At 40.3% G+C, this 26,892-nt stretch overlaps 1 protein-coding gene across 2 annotated transcripts in view; it reads right to left on the bottom strand.

Moving 5' to 3' along the window:
* Positions 1-26,892, bottom strand: part of arhgap24 (Rho GTPase activating protein 24) — a 69,826-nt gene that overhangs the window by 32,405 nt on the left and 10,529 nt on the right. For both annotated transcript variants that reach the window (XM_041959726.1, XM_041959725.1), the window contains exon 3: positions 12,824-12,911. In XM_041959726.1, the coding sequence (XP_041815660.1) occupies positions 12,824-12,911 (88 nt within the window). The remainder of the gene's footprint in view (positions 1-12,823; positions 12,912-26,892) is intronic.

Here is a 26,892-nt window from a genome sequence, read left to right as displayed (position 1 = left end):
ATTCAATGTGCAGTTTGAGCCATTATGTGAGCTCCCACAGGCTTTGGTCCCATCACAAAAATACACAAACAGCACACTGTGTCGTTACAGTGAAACATAAGAGCAGTGTAACCACTGATCAGACTGCTGTTGAAAACATATAAAGCCATCAATCATATATGTTCCAAAGTTGCAACCTCCCACTTAGAGAACAAACTTTCATGTTAATTGTTAAATCCTATGCATTCACTGTTATTATTCCAGTCTCTCTTTTAGTTTATTCAAATGCTTCCATGCCAGAAGAGGGAAAACATAGATAGGATGCATCTTCTTTCAAAGGAATATTATTTTGAGAAATTATTTGCTTTCTTCCCAAGAGTTACACGAAAAGATCAATACCACTCTTTTATTTGTCCTTTAACCACTTAGCTTAGCATAAAGAGTGGAGACAGTGGGAAACAGGTAGCCCAGGTTTGTCCAAAGTTGACAAAATTCCCCTGCCAGCCACTCTGAAGCTCACAAGCACATTATATCTTGGTTGTTTAATCTGTGCAGAAAATGAAGTGTAGCATCATCAAGTTGTAGTTTTAGAGGGTGGTGTGGCCTGTCTTGTCAAAGGTTGGATGAGGAGAGTGATGCTACTATAGCCATCTTAATTTAGTATAAAGACTGGAAAAGACGGACAATGTCTTGACTTCTACGTCCATCCGGGGGAGGCTCTTGTGACCTATGGGGCTAGCCAAAGGTTTCAGTTGGCTAGTGTTTGGTAGCCTTGCCAGCTTGTCAGCTGCAGTGACTTCCTGGGATCTCTGCTGGTTGCCTGGACAACAGAAAGTCACCACTCCCATTCAAGACAAAGTCCAGCACATCTCCAGTTGTCCATGTGAAACAACTGTCACCAGTCTTTATGCCAAGCTAAGTGAACAACCATTTTTTAAATTCAATTCCAGAAGAGTTCATGCCTTGATTTTATCCTCGCTCTTGAACATAACCCCCCAAAACTGCGGCTGCCTCACTTTGGAGCAGTTTTATCTTCCTCGGCTGTGGCACTCCATCTCTGTTCTTAACAACCATTGCTTCAAACTTAGCGGTGCTAGTCGTCACACTCAGCTTGTTCCATTGCACACTGGAAATAATGATCTGATAACTGTAAAGGGGCAATATTTTCTACAAACAGCAGACTTCACCTCACTATCACTGAACCAAACATTCTCCAGAACTTCTGTCTTAATGAGCAGCCTGTGTGAATCCCACACAGAAGGGAGGCATCCTTGTCAGCGAGCCCAATGCCCCCTTTGACAAACCCTGATCATTATAAGAGTCTCTGAGTGTACAATAACTAACAGCCTGAGAGCCCAGACTCCCACAGCAACTCCTGCAAGATACCTCGAGAAACCTGGTCAGTGACCTTACCTAATCCATAAAGCCACATGTAGACAGGCTTAGCAGACTCCATCCTTTCAACGATCTGTGGGAGGGTAAAAGATGTTGCCTCTGCTTTGAAAACCAGCTGGAGTCTGCATTGTTACTTTTAAATCCATTTGACAGTCAGCCAGAATTTCCTTTCCAGCACCTTGTCACAGGCTTTCAGTTGAAGGGAGTTTGAGTTGTGTGCAATCTGTTTGAGCACAATATCCCCGAAATGATCTGCTTCCAACCTCAAGTACCGTACAATGGTGCTGCTCTTAAATTCTATGCAACATTTTTCAATCATGGTACTCCAACACGATCCAGACAGGTTTCATCCATGTCCACTGCCTTGACATTGATGAGTTTTCGAACTATCTCAGTAACTACTGCCAAGGAAACTTTCTCAGACTCCAAAAATTTCCCCTTTTCTCCTGAATAAAGGTCTGCTGGGTTTTCTTTCTCAAACTGCTTCTTACACCTTCCAACTATTCCCCCAGTCAATGTCAGCATTTCCATGCCTCTGCAAAGACACACTAAGCAATGTCCTGCCTCCGCCTTCTGGCACACTGAATGTTTTTCCATGGCTCGATAAGGAACATGCAAAAATCATTCTCCGTTGCCTCTATTATCTGCTCCCAACCCAAGCCTCTGCTTTAGCAACTAGGCTGGCCTGCAAATAACTTTCAGAGTAAGGAGTACCAACTGTGGGCCTCCTATTTTAGACTGATATACTCACAGGCATCAACCAGCAGGACTTTGAGCTACCACTACCAACAAGTTTTTGGGCACAACTCTAATTATCCATTTACATAACAGAGGCATTTGAACAGGAAGGATGGTGATACACATTTGAGTTAGCATCTAGCTGTCTTTGTTTTGAGGTTGAATAATTTGGTTATAAGGGTAATTATCGATTTATTTACAAGATGTTAGGGTTAGGGTTAATTAAATTATATGGCAATCCATCCAATAGCTGTCAAGACATTTCACTAAAAAACAAAAATCTCACGGTGGTGCTAAATGAAAAGTCAGGGGATCACCAGAGTCAGAAGGATTTATCTATGAATCAATGTCTGTGCAAAAGTTCATGGAAGTTCATGTTAGAATAATTATTCCTGGCTCCATTTGAAAGAGAGACCGTGCATGTTTACTATAATATCAACACGATGCTTTCAGCCTTCTGTTTCAAAATGCCTCTCTCATATCAGGCTATAAATGCTTCATAATTTCAGACTTTGTGCCGCAGCACTGAGCTCCAAATGAACTGTCACAATCTCAAACACAAACATCCTCCCCTGAGATCCTCCCTGGGGAAAATGTCACTAATGAAGCCAGTGGGTGGTTGTTTTCAACGGTGAATGTTGCATCAGAGGCGGAAACTCTCCAGTTATTGGATTGCGGGTTTAGAATGTTAAGGAAAATAAAACTGGCTGATATCATGACCCAATTCAATATGAAACACATCTGTGCTGCCTTGGGGGGAAGAGAAAGTGCCATTGTCTTTACTCAAAGTCAAACTATAAGCATAAGCAACATGCAATGTAGGCAAACTCAAATTCACATTACGCTCTAAAATTATATCTCCAGGTGATACTGAACCATTTTTCCAGCTTTCATGCACTATTTTCTGACTTTATGCTGCCAGGACATTGATATCCACTGTATGTGTTCGTCTGAGATGGCCCTCTGCCACTCTGTGATGCCGCGTGCTTGGGGTCATAAATTCTGATATCAAGAGAACAACAACAGCCAACAAGGGATGTGAGTCTCAGAAGCCCCATATGAGAAATGTCAACAGCAGCTGATTGCCAGGCCACAACTCCTCCAGGAGGCCACATGCCGCTGTGTCACAGACGGCGGGTTATTGACTTTATATCCGCGCTGGGAAAACACAGATGTGCGTAAACATGTCCACACAGCCACACATATACAAACATACACCGAGGAGGAGGAGAGAGAGGAAGGAGAGGTTCAGTTTCTGACCTTTCTAAAAATGTCATATCTCGAGGCGACAAACAACAAACCACAGGCTCTGACCGCACAGGCGAGGGGGAGACGTGCAAATGAAGATAGACGACACTTTTATATGCAAAGCAGAGTCCCGTCACTCAGGCCTCTCCGGGCTTCATCATTTTTACCACAGCAATATCCATAACATCAATTTCACTCCATTCCCTCTTAATGCAGGCCTTGATACTGTTGCTGTATTCCTCCTGGATTTATGATGCATTAGAAGCTGTGTGGGCACTATACATCCAGCTGCTTATTAAATCAATACATCAAAATGTACCGTTGGAACAGAGAGATGCCCGTTTGTATCCTGTGTGTCAGATTAATTTGATCAAACTTGCGTATGCATGAATATATGTTCTAGCTATGTGACCGTAAAGTGGGTGCGGGAGGTGGTGTAGGCGTATGTGTGTTGGGTGGAGAAGGAGTTTTATTTCCTGGAGATTTTTAATTTATTATAGCCGGGTGGGGCTCTCGCTCTCTCCCTGAGCTCCATGGAGTTCAATGAGGAGATGAGCCTGGAGTCACAGTGTGTGCATTCTTGTATTTTATTTTAATGATGATATTTTTGTTTATGTTTTTTATTCACTTCTTTTTCTCTTTTACTGTATTTGTTTTTTTATTTATGGATTATTACAGGTATCCTCTGTCCTTTCCTTTTGACACATGATGCTGATGTACTGCTACACCTTTTCGTTTGAAATCTGCTCTATGTGAACTATTTCTATAGCAATGTCTGATTTGTTTTAATTGTGTGCATCTGAACTGTCTGCACTATCGCTGTGCTGTAAGTCTGTTTCTCCTTCTTAATCAGCTTTATTCTCTTTTATCACAATTTGCCTTCTATTTTATTTGACTCATCTATATGTCTTTATATATTGTCTTGTGTTTCTTAAATAAACCTTGCTTTGATCATACATGTTTGAAAGACTGTGACATGCCTGCACACTGAGGAAGGAATTTACCAAAACCTCTGCTCCTCCTCTGCATTGTAATGAAGAGGAAGTCAAGGATTTGGAAAACTCCTGATTTTGTGTGCAAAACAGTTGCCTCTCTTTGAAGCACACCTTGGAATAGAACTGCAGATGAAGCTGTGAGCCTGTTGTGGGATTTAAATAGTCTGCGGTCTTCCAGACACTCCATAAACACCATTACAACATGTGCGTAGAAGAGCTACAGATAACATGAAATGATAAAAATAGATTGTACTAGTTCAGCCTCAGAAATGAACATGATTTGGCATAAAGTCGCGCCAGCGGTCATTGAACCTTTGTTTATATGACACACTCATACAGCTAATGCCAGCACCAGGAGTTATCCATGACTAATGTGACATGGGGGCCTATTTAAAAAACCACCTCCATACACCCTGACACTGAAGTGTCAGCACCACAGATTAATATGCTTCCTCAATTACTCCACTGGGGCTTCTTTAACCTTAAACACTGATGCCCAGAGGGTAATATTCTCAGCCTGCCACGTTTATTACCATCAGCGAACAAGTGGAATAATTGTTTGGTTTATTAAAGCAACCTCTGCTGACTTGCTGTTTTTTTTTTTTTTTTAAATCTAATTCATCCATTCATCATTCCATCATCAGCGTTTGGTGCTTGTAGTCTACATGCAGGCTTTTAAGTAACTTCTGGCTTCCCCATAATGAACAGTACAGTCGTCTGTGGTCTTTTAATTACATGTCTGTCGTCGTTTTTCAATAGTAGCCATTCAGTCATTACTCTTTAATAAGAGGCCTGACTATATAGGTAAGATTATCATGTTGTCCTGATAAAGCACATTCGTAGACTGATTATATAGAGACAGTTTGTATTCAGCTTTCTCATTAACCAGAATAATAACGATAAGAAGAGTCTCCAGTCTGATTTACTCCCCCTCTGCCTCGCCTGCCTACTCACATTTACATTGTGATTATCATAACTCAATCACACCGGTCACATTGTGTTAATAAGACATTCACCTCACTGACATATGACACTCATAAATCACTGCAGAGGTCATCAAGTAGGCTTCCTATGGCTACTCATCAGGCACAAGCAGCAACAAACAGTCACAGGATCATGATGGAGCATAATGCACAGAGGCACTAAATCAAAAACGGGAAAACAAATTTTCACATGAAACTCATTAAATGTTATCGAGATTTGTGCTGATGGCAAAGTGATAAAATATGTTTAAGTAAAAGTTAGTAAACAAATTCTGAATAATAAACTACGAAACCAACATATAAGCAATTGAAATGTAGATCTTATGCTCTACAAAGCATCTGTAAACTTCATTATTTACTCATATTACCAATGTGCTATGATGAAACTATTTCTGCCCTTTTCAATCATGTCACCACAACTAATTCAAATCTGTTGTTCAATAAATTACATGTTAATGACAAATCCTCAAATGAGGCAGCTCTCCTACTGATTTATGTATAAGGAAATTTATTCACATTAACTCACAGCAGAGAGGAAAAAAGAACTATTATAGATCATTAGTTAATTGCTTCTGTTTGTGATAACATGAAAATGCACTTAAGCATTATTTTTATTTTTCTCTCTATTAGCTTAAGCTTTCTTATTTGCAAAATGCCAGAAAGGAGACATAACAGACAGGACTGCATGTGAGGATTTATTGTATTAACTGTAATGACCTCAAAAACCACATGAGGGCACTATTACCTTTATTTTGATTGAAGCTCTGACGCTCTCCTCAAACTTCGCCACAGCAGTTGTCTGCACATTACGCTGCTTTATAAAATACGCTGAAGCCAGACGCAATATTCTATATACTGAGGAAGAACCTCCTCGACTCTTCAGGTGTGTATTGCAGACTCAGGCTCTGCCCTTTATGCTCGAGGCTGTCCACCTGCCCATGGCAACATGATCCCGAGGTCCTCTCATGAATGAATGGATGGTGGCCTCTGGGGATGAGCAGGGAAATATTCCTATAATTCAGCAGCGGTGACTTGCTGTGGCCTGACCAGCCACTCTAACTAGACTACCAAGAGAAACAGATAGAGATAAAAACTGAGCCTGCGGCAAAGAGAGAGAGTGACATACTGAACTCATACTGGAGCCAAGGCTTTGTTTATTAGAGCTCGGGGAAAGAGGAGCACACTGTTTCTCCATCAAAAACACAGCGGGGAGTGTTTCCTGTGTTGATTCTTGTTTTATAGGAATGGGATGATTAATCACAGTTGGACCACAGGGGAGTGACATTTAGCTACAGGTATTCATGCAACTTTGACAGGTAAAAAAAAAGAAAAGAAAGAGGAAGTGTCTGTGCCATTTTGTCTAAAATCCTAATCTGCTGAATGCAGCCTCTGCTTGAAGTCTCAAAATGGTGTTATGCCACACAGCTGTATTCAGATCATACCTGACATTCTTGGGAGGATTCAACAACATCAGATAAAACTGCACACTAATCCTGAGCGGCAGGATGTCCTGATATGTATTCCAGATATATGGACTGAGAGAAATCCAGTTTTCATTCTGTCAGCTGTCTGTGTGCGAGAGATACTCTTAAGAAGCTACTTTTCCTGTGATCCAGGTTCTAGAATTTAAGCAGTTTGCAGGTAATCCTAAGAATAAAAAAAACATTTAATGCAAGAAGTTTGACAGCTGTATTCATGCATTTTTGTTGTTATTCCTCTTCCCTTCAGCGCGGGCCCATGTGTGCTTGCACATGTTGTAACGTGTCAGCGTGATGGAAGACAACGTCACCGCTGCTGAAAGTCTTGGTTTGGGCGAGAAAAACAAAAGCCCCATTGTGTCTGCCTGTGTGTCTCTGTCAGACATAGCCGTGATTCCAGTCTAAATATTGTTAGCCACGTAGTGGTTATTGCTTGGTAAGCCCCCCTCTCCTCCTCAGTGACTCTTTCTGGGGGTTTAACACACATCATCCAGATGTGGATGTGCACAGCGAAAGAGACGAAGACAAGAGAAGAACGAGCGAGAGGAACAGAAAAAGCATCAGAGCGAGCACAGCACAGGTGAACAGAAGCTGCAGAGGTGTTGTCTGAACTATTTCGCACATTTCTGAAGGCACAGAGTAATGAGGTAAAACTTTCCAGAAAAGATAAAAATACAGAGTTGTGTGTTAATCTGAGAGTCTCCCTCATCGTACAGATGTCCCGATGCTGCTATTCAAGCCCCTGGCAGTCAACCGATAGCCGGCTCGTGTTCAAACCTCCCTACCAGCCTTACAAGACAACGGACAACTCTGTACAATTCTGATTTCCACCCCCCTCCATCACTTCCTGTCTGTCGGTCTGCCAGACACTGTCTATGCGCTGTGTTCAAACTGCAGAGCCCCATTTAGACCAGTGGAATATATGTGTTGTGTTTTCCTTTCATTTTCTCTCTCCGCTTCTCTTAGGCCTCTTTATTTGCTGTCTCATAACAAGCCATGTCCTTGTTTTCCATCAGCATGAGGGCGGGGTGGATGCTGCAGAAAGGGGAACACAGTTTAGTCGTATTAGTGGCACTTGCTGAAACTCTCTCTTCAAGTGAGCTGAGTCCTGATGTGTTTCAACAACCGGCGAGGGCCTTGTAGTGAACCTGCAGGTACTCATATTCTAATCCACATGTTTTGATCTGTGTGAGTAATTTTGCGGCATCTGAGAAACAGCCATAACAAGCCCAGCCTTTGGTAGATTTAAGAAGAAAGTATGAGCCTATGTGTGCAAACCAGACAAATCTTATGTGAGAATAAACATTAAGAACAGCACTTGGAATAATTTGGCGCTTTTGGATATGTGCTACTTGTTTTATTGCAGATACTACTGTATATTACTGTACTTGATCAAATAAAGGCTGCATATTGTACATGTCTATGTGTTAAATATGAAGCTACAGCCTGCAGCCACTTAGCTCAGTTTAGCACAAAGACTTGCTGTTTGCATGCTTCATTTCATGCACAGATTAAATAATGAGATATAATGTGGTAATTAGTGATCTTTAAAGATGCAGGATTTTGTCACCTTTGGACAGAGCCAGGCTATATGCTAAGCTAACCGGCTGTAGCTTCATATCTGTCCTCCAGAAATGAGAGTGATCTCGATGTTTGGGTAAGAGAGCGAATAACTGTATTTCCCAAAATGTCAAATATTTCTTTAAAGTAAGATTTATGAAAGAATAAGTGAAAAACAGTTTAAGTGATAAAATTATTATTATACAATACTATGGTGCTGCTTCTACAGACTTGCTTGGTCTGGAGCAGCTTACAGTGGCTAATGCTAGCTAATGCTATCCAACTTTAGCTAGATGTTCCTGTAAGACTGAATGACTGAACCAGTTTGCTGACTTTATGACTCTTCTCTGCTTCATCTTGTCCCATAACTGTAACTTATGGCTTCAGTTGTCTTAAAGTTTCATGATCTCGTTTTAGTGAAAGTACCGAAAAACCATCAAGTGCTTAAAAAGGTTGATAAAACACTCATATGATGTAAAAAGATCCAAGTTTTCTGCCTCCAGCTGAAGTTTCTATTAAGTCTAAATCCTCTGCATGTGCTGTATAAATTATAAAAACATTTTATACAAAAGAGAAAGAACAACAACCATTGGATGAGGACAAAAACTTTGGAAATGCTACATATACAGTAACGAAAGCCTCATCAGTCACCGATGACTTTGGTTTCAAAAAACAAAGATCTGAAGGTGAAGTCATTAATTATTTTGGACATCCTACTGGTACCTGCCCCTGAATTCTGAACTTGAAAATTCAGCAAAGATTTTAGGACAGAAGCTAGTAGGAAAACATTTGTCCTTATTTATTCTCTAATGGTAACTAACATGTCATCATACTTCTTATATTCCTAATGTTAATGTAATGACATTAATGTTTTCTTTTGTTTTTGTTTTTTTTGCACTGTAACTGCACTGTGTTAGCACAACTTTCAAAGTATTAGTGTTATGACTCATTGAACTTCAGTCTCTTTTCCCAGCATTAAACAATACACTGAAGCTATTGGGAAAATTTGAATGCTTGACAGCAAAAATTGAAAATGCATCATATGGTGCAATATCAATATGTCAACTTTGGATTTATCGTTGCTGTATTAAATGGTAGTACATTATCCCCGTGGCCTCGAAGTCATGCAGCGCTGAAACGATGGCAGGTTGAAACTGCTCCCCAATACTTTACCACCGTCACCATCACTAAGTGCAACAAAACACACAACACGCCTTGATATCCAACAAAGATAACCAGGCTAGATAGTCCCACAGCTCACATCCTTTAAAGTGAGTTAAGTGGAATATGGCAACTTGGAACAGAATCTGGTAAACAGTGGAAATCCTGTTATGACTGCTATTGCACATAGAGACAACTGAGTCACTGCATTTCAAGTATCCTCTCCTCTTATTCAGAATTTTTACAAAAAGCTGATACAGTGCATTGGCATGTGACACCTGGACAGAGGAAACTGAAAACTGAAAGGTGTCACAATGATTGTGTGAGGCATATGATTGCATGGGAAACAGACTAACGTTACCTGGAAACTTGCTCCTGATCAGAGATCTCATTCAGGAGTGCCTTCAACCACAGAAAACATTTCATCATCTTCATTTTTCCAGAGAAAAGTTGGCTCCCCCACGCTGATGCAATCTGTCCTAAATGTCACCAATCCTCTGCAACCTTTAAACCGTTTGTTCAGCAAGTAATGTTGTGGGTGGGATCTCAGTATCAAAATACCATTCTAAAAACAGATGACTTGTTTTATTTTCTGTTCATTTTTCATGCATTAAAAGGGAAGCGAAAATACAAAGTTTCATTTTTCAAACTTCCCTTTTCTTCCTACTGTCAGACAAATTTGCCTAAACTCACAACTCATTATGATAACTGTAACACAATCAAAAGCTTCAAGAATCAAGTACCTCATATCTAATGTTTTTAGACACGAAGTGCTGATGCATCAAAATGTATTCTACCATGGCTTATGGAAAAAGTGCATGTTAACTAAACTGTTTCATTGTTTCTCCTAACCTCTTCCAGCCATTAGAACTATTAATCTCAAGCTGACAAGTTTGCTTTCAGTGTGAACATGGAAAAGGCGGCAGACAAAAGCAGCAACCGAAAGTACATGCAACTGGTACTGTTAATCCTCATCTGATGCAGAAACTATTAGCTAGCCAGCAAAGTCATCCAAAAGCAAAAACACCATATTTTCAAGTGAATCTGTGACACACCTGGACTCAGCTCTGGCCAACTGCCCAAAAAACGTATTTACTTTTGGCTCAGTCTGGGCAGCCTTTAATTGACCTTCTGGTGCCAAATGTTAGGATGCACTACTATCTGCTGGATCACATCGTATTTGAGTCTGTGTGCGTCCAGTGAAAGCAACAAATCATGTGAGAAAATGTCTTGAAACTCGTATTATGGCTTCCTCTGAGAGAAACTGTATGGGATAAACATCAGGGAAAAGATAAAGATAAACAGAGTACAAGTAGCTGCTGCACACATCCTGTGTTTTGTACAGTGTTTGACTGTAGATAGATCAACTGGTGCTGCTGATGCACTCTGCTACTGTATCTTTTACCAGCTGTGTCTATTTCCCCAGTGTGCATGTGTGTTTTAAATATCTATTCCATAGACTCACATTCCTGGCATCGCTCCGCCTGGGAAAATACCCCTCTATCCCTTTGTGTTGCATTCAAACATGTTTCCATACAGTCTCCTCTTTTAGTTTATGTGTGTGTGTGTGTGTGTGTGTGTGTGTGTGTGTGTGTGTGTGTGCGTGTGTGGTCAGTGGTTTAAGTAAGCCTCTGAGCCAATGAGACAATGAACTAAAGGAAAAGTTTGACATTTTGGGAGGCGCAGCTCTGTGCTTTTTTTTTTTTTTTTGCAAAGAGTTAGATGAGATCTTTTGTCTAGATGCAAAATATTAAGCTATGGCCAGCATTAGCAGGTGATTATCTTATCTTAGTATAAAGTCTGGAAGCAGCGAGAAACTGCAAACATTGCAGTACTTAGAGGAATAGTTTAAGATTTTGGGAAATATTGCTTGTTTGTTTTCTCTGCCAAAGAATAAGTGGAGAAGATCAATCCTACTCTCATATCTGTTCGTTAAATAAAAGGCTACATAAAGACTAGAAACAGTGATTATACCCGCGTAACACCAAAACTTGAGGTTTTTACAAATGTTTTTGTGTATGGATTTAACAAATTAAGCTTTATATCTCGGTTTCGGGAAGAAAGACCACACCTTGAACTCATCCCATTTCCACACAAAGGTATTTAAGCTCAACTGATCCATTTGCTTTCCCTTTGCCTGGCATCCTTCCCCCCAAACAACTATTTTCTTTTCTCTCTGTTCTCTCGTGAATACAGGAAATCACCGATGGCGCTATCCCAAAAAATCCAAGTCTCCAAACTCCCCTGGCTCCCTCCTCTCATCCCGCCTCCATCTGACACTGCTTCATCATTTGTTCACGACCCTGAATTCTCAACTCATCCCTTCATCCCTCGTTCTTCTTCCCCTTATCCCTTCCTTCCTCTACCCTCACCCCTTCATCCCACTTCCCTCCCTGCAGACCCTTAATCCGGCCCTCTTTCATCATTTTGGCTCCTCCATCCATAATATAATCCACATATTTATTGGTGTGGCCTTTGGTTGTGAAACCTTTACTTTAATCTTTAGACAGAATTAAATAAGCTATTTCCTCCTGCTTCCAATCTTCAAGCTAAACTAACTACCTGCTGCTTAAAGCTTGATATTAGTGTGCACATAAGAGAGTGATATCAATCTTCTCATCATACTCTGGGAAAGAAAGCAATATAATCATAGTTCCCATAAAACTTGTCCTTTAAAAAGAAATAAAAAAGGTTTGTGTTGGATGAAAATGGCAGATTTCACCTCCAGTCAATCTGTCAAAGGTTTTATGATCAGAGACAAGACAAAGGGTTCCTCTCAGCAGAACAGACACAAAGTGAGAGCGCTAGAACTGGAAAGTAAGGGAGAACTATCAGTGATGCAAACTTCACAACATATAACTTCCTTCTCTACCCTCTCTACTCCCTTTCCAGGGATATTTCCCTGTGACACTTTCACGTCTGTTTTGTGGCCTCCTGAGCATATAGTGCATACAATAAATAATCCATTTTGTTTAATGATGTGCATTCAAGCCTGCTGCACAACCTTTGTGTATCAAATCCTTCTCATCCTAATAATGTAAAAACAGACAGGAGAACTCTTCTTACATGCAATCCCAACAAAAAGCAGGCAAACAAACGGTTAACACAGAAAACAGCACGAATAAAGTCAGGAAATGGCTAAATTCTTCCCTGGATGATTTGTTGCAGACAAGAGTGATTAAAACCTTCTGTTTTTGTGCCTGCTTGTGCTCCGCTCAGCACTGCCATCGTCACTTTGTCCTCAGTCAAGATAAAAAGTGATTAGATTGCTTTAACCTCTTCCTACCTGGAATGACCTCGAAAAGAAATTTCCCCCCATCGTCGCCGCTGGTTGGATGCTCTGAAACTTTGTTTCCGGGTAAGAAAATGGTTCCCTGTGAGTAAACAGAACAGAGTGATCAGAAGCAATAACTCAGTTAAAACTGGATATCCAACAAAAGGACTGGTCACTCTTTCGATGTAAAATTTTCCCAGCTTCATGCTAAAATGTCCTTGTTTACGACCACACACTCCTCATTTGATTTATGCATTCAGTTTATTTACATGTAACTGCACATTTGCAATTTGATCTAGAACCATTTGCACATTTTCTTTAGCAGTTCTCTTGAAACAGCAGCACTCCTGAGCTCAGCTGAACATCAACTCTCGTTCATTATCGCAGGAAAAATATATTTAAAACACGTTTGACATGTCTGTCAAAGGATTCCGCGTCGTCATAGGTATCAGCATCCCCGTCAGCCAAGAACGTGGGCACATGTCCCCAGGGACGGGTCTGGGTGATGGAGCTGAGCTGTTATAAAATGTGGCAAAGTGGCAGCATTTACAGAGGATCAACATCTCTCTGCCTCAGCTCTGTCCACAATGATACATCATCTGTGACACCAAAGGCCAGAGAGCCTCTGCTTTAAATAGCAGGAGCATCAGCATCAGCTTCATCCACTGTCAACCTCTCCACGACCTGACTGTCGAGACTCTGTTAGAGAGGTTGTGGGCCAGATCTGTTATCTAGTCCTCACAGAGCATCATGACACTCTCACTGACCGCACCAGAGACACCAATACCAATAATAACACAGGCTTTATTCACCTCGAATACTGCTGATTAAACTACCCAACAAGATATATTGTAAGTAGCTCCAGATCAACCAGCTGCAGCCTTAAAATGCTACTTATATTTGAATGCATCATTAATAATAATCCAATAATATCACATAATCAATAACACGTTGGGTGATTCAGCTGCCTTATTAGTACTTTTACTTTTTTCTTTAACTTTAACCACTGATATTCATTCATCAAAACAATGAAACAGCATCAACAGATTTGGATAATTAATAATGCTTAATGCATTTATTTATTCTAACTACTCCAATGTGAGTATTTGTTTTCTCTGTATTTTATGATTGCAAACTGAATACCTTTGGGTTTTAGGCAGTACGTTGGATGAAACAAGCCATATGAATATGTGAAGTTCGGCTTCAGGAAATTGTGAAGGCCATTTTTCACTGTTTTGTACATTTTTTGGGCCAAATCAATTAGTTGAAAAAAAAAAAAGATTGTCAGATTGATCGATGATGAACCTAATAGCTGCTGATGAGTAGTGTGAGATTACATATTTTAAACTGGATTCACAGCACACTTAGCAGTTTGGTAACCTTTTTAAATTACCAAGCACTTGCATGTGTTAATCCTACAGAATGACAAGGTAGTTGCTTACTTCACTTAGTTTTCTTCCAATTAGGGAGACTATAAAGACGGATTACAGCACGACCAGCTGCACGTCGATCCCTTATGCACTCAAACAGTGACTTCTCACTTGATTAACAACTGAGACATCAGTGCCACAGTGCAGCATCTGACAGTCATTAGAGTGCCCTCTATCTGGGTTAATGTTAATGTAGACAAGATGTGCATCGGTGACAGTATGAGGATTAAGGACCCACGCACATTAGCAGGATCTGAGGGGAGTCAGTTTCCTTCCTGCTGAGAGAGAGAGCTCTTTAATGAGCCATAACTGTGACAACCAGGAAGTGGAAACCCTACCTGAGGCCCCAGATGAAGTGCTTGAAAGGGGGTTATAAAGATGGGACAGACATGGTCCAAAGTGGAGGAATGAGGGAGAAGAAAGAGCTCGTTTGATGTGGCTGTCAGCAAGAGAATCTGCTCAGCTTCAATATCTTGGGATTAAAAGCTTCTTTGAGAACTTTTCTTTCAGTGGACACAGATCTTTTATGTCGTGCACACCGTACTGATTCCAGGGAAACAGGAGATGACTCAAATGAATCGTGTGTGGGTGAGATAGACTTCATAACTGTGCGCCTTTTGCACTGTGTATATTCTTGAAAAAGAAGAAAGGGACCTGTGTAGTTCCTCCATACTGTAAAACCCCAACACCACTGATATTCCTCTCCTCCGTTTTTAAGCCACAGCCACACTTTCCATACTGACATCCTCCCTGGTGGGCTGTTGTTTGCTGCAGACAAACCCAACCACAGACAGAGTAATATTTACCCAGCGAAGAATATAGTAGCCTGGCCCAACCCAACAGGGCAAAAAACCCAACCTATTTTGGGGTGTTTTTTGTATTTTTATATTGTCGTTAACTAGGATGAGATCATTTTTTGGAAGCGGTGTAATGACACAAACTCAATTATCTTTTGTTCTCAACCAAAAAGCTACACACAAACACACACACAAGAGTAAAATCTGTTTGAGAAAAGCGACAGCAGGAAGGCTCAGGCTTGTAAGCAGCAGCCCAGCCTGTCAGGGGGCTCTCTCTGAGGCTGTGTCCAACAGCGCGCTCCAAATGAAATCAAACTTTGTGCGTTTTCTCTGACTGGAAGCAAATACCACAAAACTGACTCGGGGTCTGTTCACTTAATGGCACAAGTTTGTCTGACTGGCCTGCATATCCTGCAGCAATTAACTCCATATGTGATGTTCTGTTTGGTCACAAACCAAACATTTTACCTCTGTGAACATTCAGCTTTGTTTGGAGAATATTGACAGTTATAGGGTAAATATCTAGTGCCTCATTGTTCCCTGCAGCCTTGGCTGTTTCATTAATTGGGTCAGACAGGCTTTCTCAGTAAAAAGAAGACACTGCCGGACAAATGATCCACTGGCTATCCACTGCTAATGTTTATCTTGTTTTAGTGAGTCAATACCATTAAAAGTTGTAATGGTGATGGTAAAAGTGGTCTACATGATATAGAAGATTGGGAATAAGAGGATGAAAAACTGAGAAAAATAATGCAATTTTTCATAAACCTGCAATGAACATTATTTTTTGATGATGAGTGTACGTCCCTCTCGATTAGCTCTGTTTTGGTCTCCAGCTCCTGAAGGAAATTTTGTATATCTCTTTAGCAGCTAAGTGCCCCACTGTGTTCGCCAGCTGGTTGCTATGTCTGTCATTTTTGTCATTCTGATGGTTGATACTGCTTTTTAGAGCAGATAAAGACTACACGACACAAGAAAACGGTGCGATGAGAACAGTGATCGTGAACCAAAAGAGTGAAGCTTCAGGTTGGAAAATAAAGCTCAAAGATGCTACAAAGCTCCACAGAGAAGAAGGTAACTACAGAGGTTGGTTATAATTCTCTGAGGGTTCATCACCACCAGCGACCTCTTTGCCATAAAAGTAGTCATGTTAGGGTAAAAACATTGATTATAGCACCAATCATAAATCAAAGTGTGAAAAGCTAAAGATATGACAGTAGATTTTCATCTTTCCTGTGGTGGTTAATTATTAGGCTGCTGAGTTAGTGCAGCAGTACAAATATGTTGGAACTGTAACTGATGACAAGTGACCTTCGAGCTTCATGTAGATTGGTGTGTAGGAAAGCTCATCAGCGTATGTTCTTTTATCATTAGCTTTAAAGTTTTAATGTTAACAATACATTCTTGTTTTATTGATGAGTTCTCACATTCTCCTTTGTCAGCTGGCACAGGTCATCCCTAAAAATAAAAAGTTTGCGGGGTATCGTCAAAGTGTGCAACAAAATTGCCCACAACCTTGAATGACCTTCCTCATCTGGACAAGGTCAGGACTTTGAAGAAGACCCAGTCAATCCTAGAAGTTCAAGTTCAGTCCTTCTGGCCGCAGATACAATCTGCCAAGATGCAAGATGGACCAACAGAACTCATTTGTCCCTGCTGACACTGGCCTTTTAAATAACTCACAAATTTATTGTTTATCATTTGTCTGATCATTACATGGATACTGCTGGCTGTACAACAAATCACCCCTCAGGGATAATAAAGATACCTTGACCTTCTCCTGTGTCTCTAGCATGAGCAAAAACTGTTCTAGGCTACTAAAACATCAATCAAGTGTGAAGTTTAAGTTAAGAGATAACCTTCGTTTGTTAAATAAAGATCTGGTTTGATGGACGAGTGTAGAACATGGAACATGTGGCAAAATAATAAAACGCAGGGCGATATGTTGTGGGGCAGAAATTGATTTCAGATTGCAGACACATAAATGCTCACACTGAAGTCAATTAAGCAGAAGTTATTGGTGTAACAGGTAATTTAAGCACTCATTAAACCTTGTCTGCTTGATCAGTAGACCTTTTATCCAATAATTACGGTTCTCCAGCTTCTGTGACCTCTCAGACACAGGAAGTCAAACTCAGTGGGAGACCTGGACTTTTCGCCTGTGTGGACTACAGTAAACACATCAGTCTGTCTATGTGTTCATTCTTTCCGCCATCTTAGTCTCTATTTTTGCCTGCTATACGATCTGTCTATTCAAGTGGCGACGGTTCTTCTGTTCGGATCGCTCCACTGAGTCCATCAATCCAATAAATGTCATCGTTATTTCACAGTTATAAAACAGGTAGTTCAGGTCTTCAGCTACAGTGGCTGAGCCTCGCTCACACACCACCGTAAAACACTCAGTGCATCCACAGCTGCGACCGCATAACATTCATTAAAATATTAATGTGCCAGTCAAACTCAATAGGGTGAAAAAAATAGAGGACTTGTCCATTAATTTTTATTTACTTGGCGGATTAACTGCGAGCAGTTAGACGTGATAAACCAGGAGAAGGTGATACTGAGAAAACTGAAATCGACATGAGGGGGATTAAAAAGTTGGCACACAAAACAAGGCTGTAACCATCAAACAGTATGAGAAGTGCTTGACAGACTTGATTTTTTTTGACAGTAATTCCTCTTTGTCTGGAGCTTGGTCTGAACAGGTAATGCCGGCAGACATCACACCATCTCCAGCATTAAACACAAACACAACACCGGACCTTCGAGCAAATAATTGTGCTACGTGCAACAAAATCTGGGACCGAGAGCCATATAAGCCTACAACAAGGACAAGAATGGTCTAAAGCATGCTTCTTTGACAAACACACCAAATCCATCACACACTACAAGATCCCTAAGACAACAAAGCGAGAAAGCCTTCGGTGATTTATGTGCAAGCAGCTGGAAAACACACGGTGTCCTGTCACTTTCTTGCAGGAATACCTGTCACTGCTGCTGCTGCCTGCCAGAGGCCTTTTATCTTCATCCAAGAGCTCTCATATATAAGATTTCATAAAATATCTTCTGCCTAAACTGTGACTGCATTTTGAAAAACGATTTGAGTCTGAGATTTCTTAAGTCATAAAATGTAAGGAAAGAGAATATAAAATGCCAAAGCAATTACGGTGAAATCTTAAATAAAATAAAAGCACCGAGCCTGAAGGGTACAAATTCCTCTGTGAAAACGTAAAACCTTAACAGGCAAAATGTAATGGCTCAAGAATGTTAATAAGTTGTAGTTTTTTCAGTTCATTCAATACAAAACTGGATGATTTTTGACCTTGTGAGACACATGTGTTCATGGCCATGTTTTGACATAACATAACACAGTATATCAACATTAGCTGCTTTTCATATGTTGTATGTTGTATGTATACTCATGTTCACACTGTGTGCTGTATGTATGGACAAGTACCACAAAATGTAAACTCTGGGGTGGATGGATGCATCAAAAAAACACAGGACTTGCACCCAGGACACAGCTGTTTGTCTCCCGTGTGACACCAAAAGTCAACGTTGACCCATTATAAGTTACATAATGTACTAAATCTGACTATTGTACAATGTAAACCACGAGGCTGAAGGCTGCTGGTACTGTCCATGATGATACATGTCATTTGCATTTGGAGGATGTGTTGGCAAATGAGTTGCAAATGTGGAGGCTTGAGCATATTAATGTAAAGTATTGTGTGATATTATAGACACATACTGTACGCCTGTACTTAGTTTATAGCCTATTCAGCTGAACTCTCAGTTCCAGTATACCCACACCTTTAAAACTGGAGCACACCTGCAGGAGGCATCGCTGCTTTAGCTTGCAAAGTATACAAATAACCACCCACAGGATAGGCAGGAGGCATATTCCTGCTCATCAACTATTTTCCAGTGAAATTAGTTTGCATCTGTTTCAGCTGGACTCTTGGTTACAGCACCTTTAAAACTAGAGCACAGCTGCACCAGCCACAGGACAGAAAGAAACCATACATCCTGTTCATTTACTCTTCTTGAACTGTCGCTTGTGTCCTGTATTGTTTGTGTGATCAGTTAACAACATCCACACTTTCAATAATACATAACCAATACTGTGAAACCTCACTGGACTAGAAGTTTAAAATGAGTCCAAGAACAAAGTGGCCCACAGTTAACAAACAAAAGCTGTCACATCTTTGTTTTATTAAGCCAGAGAGAGGAACAGATGAGTAAAGTGAGACATCTAAATAGCAGACTGCCTGGAGTCTTAGATGATAAACATCCCTGCAACATGAAGATAACTGGCTACCAAGGGGGAAGAATAGCCTAAAATAGAATAGAATAAAACCTTGATTTACAGGATATCTTCTGAAGTGATAATATGGTGACATTTCGTTTTAATATACCAAAGGTATATAATGTTTTGAGCTAAAAAAAACTGATGTGGTCATGTGGATACCAGGTACCCAGTAATAGAAATGAGTATATGAATATACAAGTACGAACATGCTCAGCAAATTTCATGACTGTCTCCCTGCAACAGCATGAGATATTCTGTGTGTCAAGAGTTGTTCCTCTGGGGAGCATAAATACCCACAAGGAGTTCAACATGACCGTTAAGTTTAGTCTTGGTCAAGGTGAAAATGAGTCTACAATTGATAGAACAATGCCACTGTAGTTACATTTATAGCTTTAATAAAAACCTATTTGCAGACTGCAACTGACACTGACTGATACAAAATGTTCTCTAAAACATGGGTGCAACAAAAACCCAGGGAGCTGCAGTAGTCATTTTGTACAGTATTTTCTGCCAGTAGAAATCCTACAGCCATACCAGTCGTGTCTATAAAGTATATTACCAGTTCTCCTTAAAAACAGAGATCTTAGAAACCATTTCAGATAAAAATAGAAGCTTTATGATCCTGTTCTTTTGCCTCAATGAGATAAGTAGTCGAACAGTGTACTGCAATACAGCAAGGTATCATACATGCCTTTGCACATGTGCTCCACCCTCATGTTGTAATAATTAGTGATTATTTAAACTCTTTCCTTCCTGCTACCCTTTATGTGGACTAACTTACTGTGACATGCCTTAAGGGTTAACACCAAACCTTAAGCAGGGCTTTGATTTATTGGTCATTGCATTAATATAAAATATAAAATATAGGATAAGGATATAGGCCGCTGTCAAACCTTCGAAGCAATATTTACATGATGGGATTATTTAAATTGTATGGCTGGTTAGTCCTACTAACAAACAGCCAGAGACAAAGAGCGTCTTAAAATGACAGTTCCTTTTTTTTTTTTTTTTGATGATGCTGGGGTTTGGATATTAGCTGTGGCTAGAAGACCTGTGATTGGAAATCTCCCAGCAGTCCAAAATGAACATTAGCAATCAGAGCTGAGTAAACAGAAATAGCTTAAGCCACAAGGCAGCATACTCTTTTTTTTAAACCATCCACCAAAGCAGACATCTTTTGTGTATTTCTGATATCTGACTCTGCTCTCAGACCTCCCTCCGGGGCAGCTTAGAGGACACACTGGAGTGGATTATATGCCACGAACTGATACTGCTGATTCACATTTTTGTCTGACAGGTGACCTCTGTCACTGAGTGACCTGCCACACAAAATAAGAGGCAGCTATTTTGCATGTAGTACCTTAAAATGCCTCTGGTAGCTTGTCCACAGTTGCTACTGTACTGTTATAATCTGGGAAGCCATCAGATGGATAGGAATTAGAAGACTTGTATCATCACAAACTAACCTCAGCCCAAAAATAGAATGGAATGTAAAGTAATATCACTACAAGTTCGTAACTGGTAATATAATAATAATATGGCAAACTTGTTAGCAAACAGCTTTTTACATAGGCTGAGAGAGGCATGAAGTCCAATATCCAATCCAATGTAGCTCTGCTTTGGTCTCCACCAACTCTTGAGGGAAATAAGCTGCGAAATGCTCCACTATGTTCACCAACTAGTCGTTGACTTTATGTCAGAGGTTTGGTGTTGAGCAGGTAGTGCTGGGACTGAAGTTTCGGGCAAGAAAACCAAAACATTGAGCTGAAAGATGCTGAAGTGCTCTGTAAGCTGAGGCAAACTAGAGAGTGACTCACGTTTCACACACAAGTGGTCATGTGACCCATTGTTGTGATGCAAGTATAAATTCATCTTTAATGTGAATTAGCCAAACTACAGGCATTAACAGGTACGATTCTATTTTGCGGGACATTACACAGGCTGATACATGTAGCAATTGGAAAGTGAAGTCTTTTAAGTCGGACAAGGTCTTTCGCCTGGGGATACCAACTGAAGCCCCTGCTGTGTGTGAGGAATTCTGATTCAACACCCCAGCTTCTGCACCAGCTGCATACTCCGTGCCCCCCTCCACCCACACCTCCTCACAACTTGTACAAATACCACTACACCTGCACATACCTAAAATAATCATCATAGTAGTACCCCGTTACCAACTGAGGTATTGGAGAGAGAGTAAGTGCTTGGAAAACTGAACTTGCAGGAACTTGTTGCAAGTCCAGTGAGAGTTTATTGGCTTTTCCATCAATCAATACAGAACTTATTAGACATGCAGTCACCATACAGGAGTCAGAGGGTCTAGTTTCTATATTTAGTGTCCGTCCAGAACTGTCTCCCATTTAAAGATCTTTTTTTCATGCTCTGTGCACTGAGCTTGCTGAAGACAATGTCTAATAAGACAATGTCTGTATCTAAATGTAATTGTCTAACAATTAATAATGTCAGAAATAAGAGAAGATGCAGTAATTGGCTTTTAGTATGTCACTCATGCATCAGGTGGCACCCAGCCATGTCCACACAAAGTCTGTGTTTGGATCTATAGCAAGAAGATGATGTCAGGCACCAGTTTAATGACGCACACTACAGGCTGTTTGGATAATGTCCACATTATTGGCCACATCTGCGAGTCAGATCACGGCTGGATGTGATGTGACTCCCTGGAACCTTCGCACCTCACGAGTATACATACAAGTAGGCTCTGCTATGACTGGATCGCACTGTAGGAGTCACAAGTGTAACCGTCGTCTGTGTTTGTTGATGTTAAAAGTGACTACAGTGGTACTGTAGCAGTGAAGGTCAGACAAATGAGACAGTGTTAAGGCTTCATCAAACAGCAGTAAGACGACACAGTCTTGCAGTATGAATAATTACAGAGCTGCAGTGGCATTTTATTTACTCTCGTTAAATGCCAAGGTCAAATGGTTTCCAGCTCAAGCAGGGAAAACAAAGGATTTTCAGTTTATTGTTGCACTGTTGCATTATTGATTTAATGCAATTTCACATGAAAGCCAACTACTTTCCTCCAGATCATCTTTTCTGAGTTCAGTTGCGTCCCTCGCTTGGGATGAATATTAATAAACTAACTTGTAAGACTTCTTGTGGCTTGAATTGTAATACCCTAATTAAATGTTAATATGTCTTTCGTTTCTTAATGAATTATAATAAAATAAAATTGGTCGAATGTATTCATTCACAATTCCCTCATTCATTCATAATGTTACCTCACTTAACTCACTGGAATATAGATACAATGCTAAGTGGTTTAAATTACAATAATCATGTCATTTCACCCACTGAATGAATGCTGCCTTTGTTTATGGCACAGCTAGATGAAATCTGAGTTGTGTGTGTGAGAGAGAGGGAGAATGTGAGCGAGTACATGCATGCTTCTGCGTGCATACATCTCCATGGACGAGTAAGGGCAGGCAGATGGCATGTTGTCGCTAAGCCCACACGTGTCGTACCCTGCGCATGCTTTTCGGTGACCCTTCACCTCCATCTGACTCCCATTCTTCAGATTCCACACGTTGCTCAGAGAGGTTTGGCCTGACTGTATGGGACACAACATGGTAACCTATATTGACCATAATGGAAGGCTCTTTCTAATAATGTTGTCTGCAAACATCAGAATTCCTCTGAGCAGCAGCAAAACAACATCTCATCTCATTTCATTTGGTCTTGAAATTTATTTTTAACATTTGTAACTCTCTTGTAAAACACTTTGAAACGTGCTACATGAATAAAATATGATTGATTGATTCCTGTATAAAGTTATTAAGAACCACTTCAGTACAGCATGTTTACTGTGTAATGTGTATTGCACTTATACATAAATGCACAAAAAGTTGACACAACAACATAATGAACAATTGCAACAGTCCTTAAATGCTGTAAACTGGTTCAAGTGAATCCTCTTGTCTGGAGAGCATTCATTTAGTTCCCCATTACAACCATTACAACCATCCTATGAGCATTTTCTAGGCTGCTGCAAAGGTTAAAGTGGATTTGATCAATATTCATATAATGACAATGGATCAAACGACAATGTGTAATATGAAAGGTATTGCTAGTAGCCATACAGAGTTATTGTCTGACTCTACAGTTCCCCTCAACTCTACGAAACTTTGTAGCTTCTTTCAGCTCATTGCTTTGGTTTTATAATCTGTACCTGTAATGTTTGGGTTCACACCCCAGCATTTATCAGCTTAAGAGCCAGATATTACCTTCAGGAGGAGGTGGTGACCAAAAACAGAGCTAAAACAAGATGTGTAAATTGTATGCTAAGGCTTAAAAGCCGATCAGTGTAGGTCAGTTATTTGTTTAGAGCTTCTTTCCACTGCCTCAAAGTGGCCAAAAAATCAATTATTGCAGGTTTGTCACATTACTTTTGCCTTTACTTCTAAATGACAAAAGTCACATGACCACACAAGGACACTTATCAGGAAAAGATAAAAATAGGTCCTATGTTGCTATTTGTGATTAGCACAGTCTCACTATGTTGTGGACCTTCCTCATTTCAAAATGAGATTTAGAAAATGGTGTAACTGGTGTAAAGTTGTGTAATTTCTACATAGAGCAAAGACAAAGCATTGTGTTGTGAGATTTCTAGAAAAGTAATGTTCATGCTATGGACAATACCATGAGTAGGACTTGAGAATACCGACACTCATAAATAAATAAAAATCATGGACAAAAAAATAATGGAAAACCAATGAAGTGCTCTGAATATTAATCAGGGAAAGATTTCTGATTCACCCTTTGTAGTTTAAATATGTGACTGCTCATGTTTAACCAGTCCAGGCTTTGTTGGAGTCTGTGCTATCCATAGACAGCGGAGAGGGGCAGATGTTCCTGCTCCCACTGAGGGGGCAGCAATTAGGCAAATGTGACAGTTAACAAATGGAGACTTCACAGAGCGTCAGAGAATTAATTAATAGCTGGTCTAAATATGGCTTCACAACTCTTCATTTTGTGGTTCATGGCTCAGGATGGGGAGATTTAACTAACTGCACGTCAGGAGATGTACGTATCGTGATGCGTTAGTGAGCTTGTGTGTTTGCCCTGATCTTGAACATCAGTGTTAGATGCCAGGAACAACTTCTCTCTCCTCTTTGTCCTACTTGTGTTCTTTCTTTCGGGACTTTGGGAAATCTAGACAAGTTATCTTGTATTCTGTTGGGTACTGTGTCATGTTAGGTTGTTGTTTTTGTGCTATTCCGTGCTGCTCTACTTTGGAGGTCACGAAGATTTAAGGACTTTGAACACACTGCTCTGTGCCTGACCTAGTTTTATTGATATTTCCCATTCTCTGCAAAAACTATTTTAGTTTGTTTTAGGTATCTGAAATTGATGTTGGCTTTGTTTCCTTAATGAATAACATATCTGGGTGGATAAATAAAGATGGCAAGAATATTTCGATGGAAAACAAATTGTTTCTTCTTATATCCTGTAAATTATTATGAAGAACTGCTCCACAGAATTTGCATCAGTCACAGCACCAAGAACTAAGGCGAAACTGTTGGTGCCAAACTGAATATACGACCACACTCAGGCTTCAGAACCAGAGCTACCCAGAAATAGCAGTGAAGAATATCTCCTCTCCCTGTGTCTGGCTGGTGGCCCACCTTCAGGTCTGGAGCTTTAACCTTCAGAGGCTTCTGCTGCTGATGTGGCTCAGGTTTGGCTGAGCTGAGCTTTGCTGGGAAATCAGCCAGACAAAGGAGTGTGGGTAGATGAGCAGATGAAGGTTTCAAATGTGCTCAAGTGTTCAAGTTTCCTCTGGAATAAGAGGACATTGTTTGAGTGGAATAGATTATTAGAAAAAGATGTAGTCCTTTGTGTGTTTTATTGTGCAGATAATAAGAGAACTTTTGGTGTGATACAGCTGGTTTCTAGAAATTAAAAAGGGTAAAATTCCACAAGAAATAACTCAGCAGTTAGCCATGAATGAGTGATTAAGGGATTTGCTTATTAATTGAATGACTTTAAGTAAACAATCTAATAATTAGTTTCCAGACATCTGTGAATCTGACCAATTTCGGTGTCAGCTGTTAGCACTTAGCTTAGCATAAAGACTTGCCAGGTGGAATTAGCCAGTCTGGCTCTGTTTGAAGATTAATTTAGGTGTGCTGGTACGCGGATAACTCTCAGCAAGAAAACAAATGAGCATATTTTCCAAGACGACAAACTACTCCTGTAATACCGCTTGTAATCTGTGTTTAGTTGTGTTCCTTGGCCTTGCCTTTACAGTCACTCCCACCAAACTAATCCCTCAGCAGCCTTTAAACAGAAGTAAATCAACGATAATGATTCTAATTTCTCTACACTAAAGACAGTTTGTTAAAAACCTGCAGTTCCTTTCCAAACTAACCTGGTAAAATTCATTATTTATCCCTTTTTTTTCCACATTTCCACGTGTCTGTGATTTCTCTTTGTAATGAGAATCAGAAGTCTGTCTGGTCCTGCTTCTTTGTTCAGTCTACACATGCTCAGTGAGGGAGGCTGCCTGGTTACAGTAGCGTTAGAGACGGCCTTATTGTGTGCATTACTCATCGTCTCCTCTTCTTTCAGGATAACTCTGTGTGCTGGCTTCAGTGAAAACAAGCTCACAACAGTTTACTACAGTCAAAACAACCTGATTCATTTGAATCCGAGGCAGCTCTTGTTGTTTCATTTGGCTGTTAGATGCATCTGTTCTGCAGAGCCCAGGTGTCCATTGTGTCACAGACATGGCACTTTGAATGTTAGAGAAATACACGTATCTACTAATTCAGTCCATGTGATCGACATTTGTTCATATATTTTTAAAACATAGTAGGAGCAATTTAAAAAATGCATCAAATAACATGATTACAGCAACTGAAGCTTTAGGTAGAGACAGATGGTCCTTTTGTTTGCAAAAGTACAGCAGAGTAATTTTACATTCATGGAAGTAAGCTGGGAAAGTGGGACATTAGAATTCCACTTGATGATTAACCACTATGCATTGTGGGTTTGGGCAAGCAGTGCGACTAAGCTACATAAAACGTTCAAGCTTTATATAATTTACCCTTATATTAGTTTAGTTAGGAGCCGAAAGATCCGCAATAGAATATATGTGGCTTCAAAAAACATGTATAAAACATGAATATATTTGTGTGTTTAGCCATGATTGCTGCAGTCTGTTCTCATTACCAGGTCGTAAAATACCAACAACGTTTTGTCACGGCCCTTAGTGTCTCATACTGACCCAAAAGATACTGTCTGTATGAGACGCCTGAAAGAGAGCCTTTCTAACATGTGGTTAACCTCAAACAGTCACAGATTAGGTTTAGGCACCAAAACCTGGTTAGGTTTGGGAAAAGATCAAGATTTGGGTTGAAATAAATACATTTAAGTACATGATGGAAGTTACGCTGACTTTTGGTTTCAAACGGGACATGAACTCTGGTCTCCTCGGTGAAAGTCTTGTTTGGGCTTGCCATAGTGCTTTGGTCTGTTTGATCACAGACTCAATTGAAGGATGTTGGTAATGATAATCATTTT

The sequence above is a fragment of the Chelmon rostratus genome, chromosome 19, assembly GCF_017976325.1.
Source record: "Chelmon rostratus isolate fCheRos1 chromosome 19, fCheRos1.pri, whole genome shotgun sequence".
NCBI lineage: Eukaryota > Metazoa > Chordata > Actinopteri > Chaetodontiformes > Chaetodontidae > Chelmon > Chelmon rostratus.
This window is presented reverse-complemented; position numbering and strand designations above follow the sequence as displayed.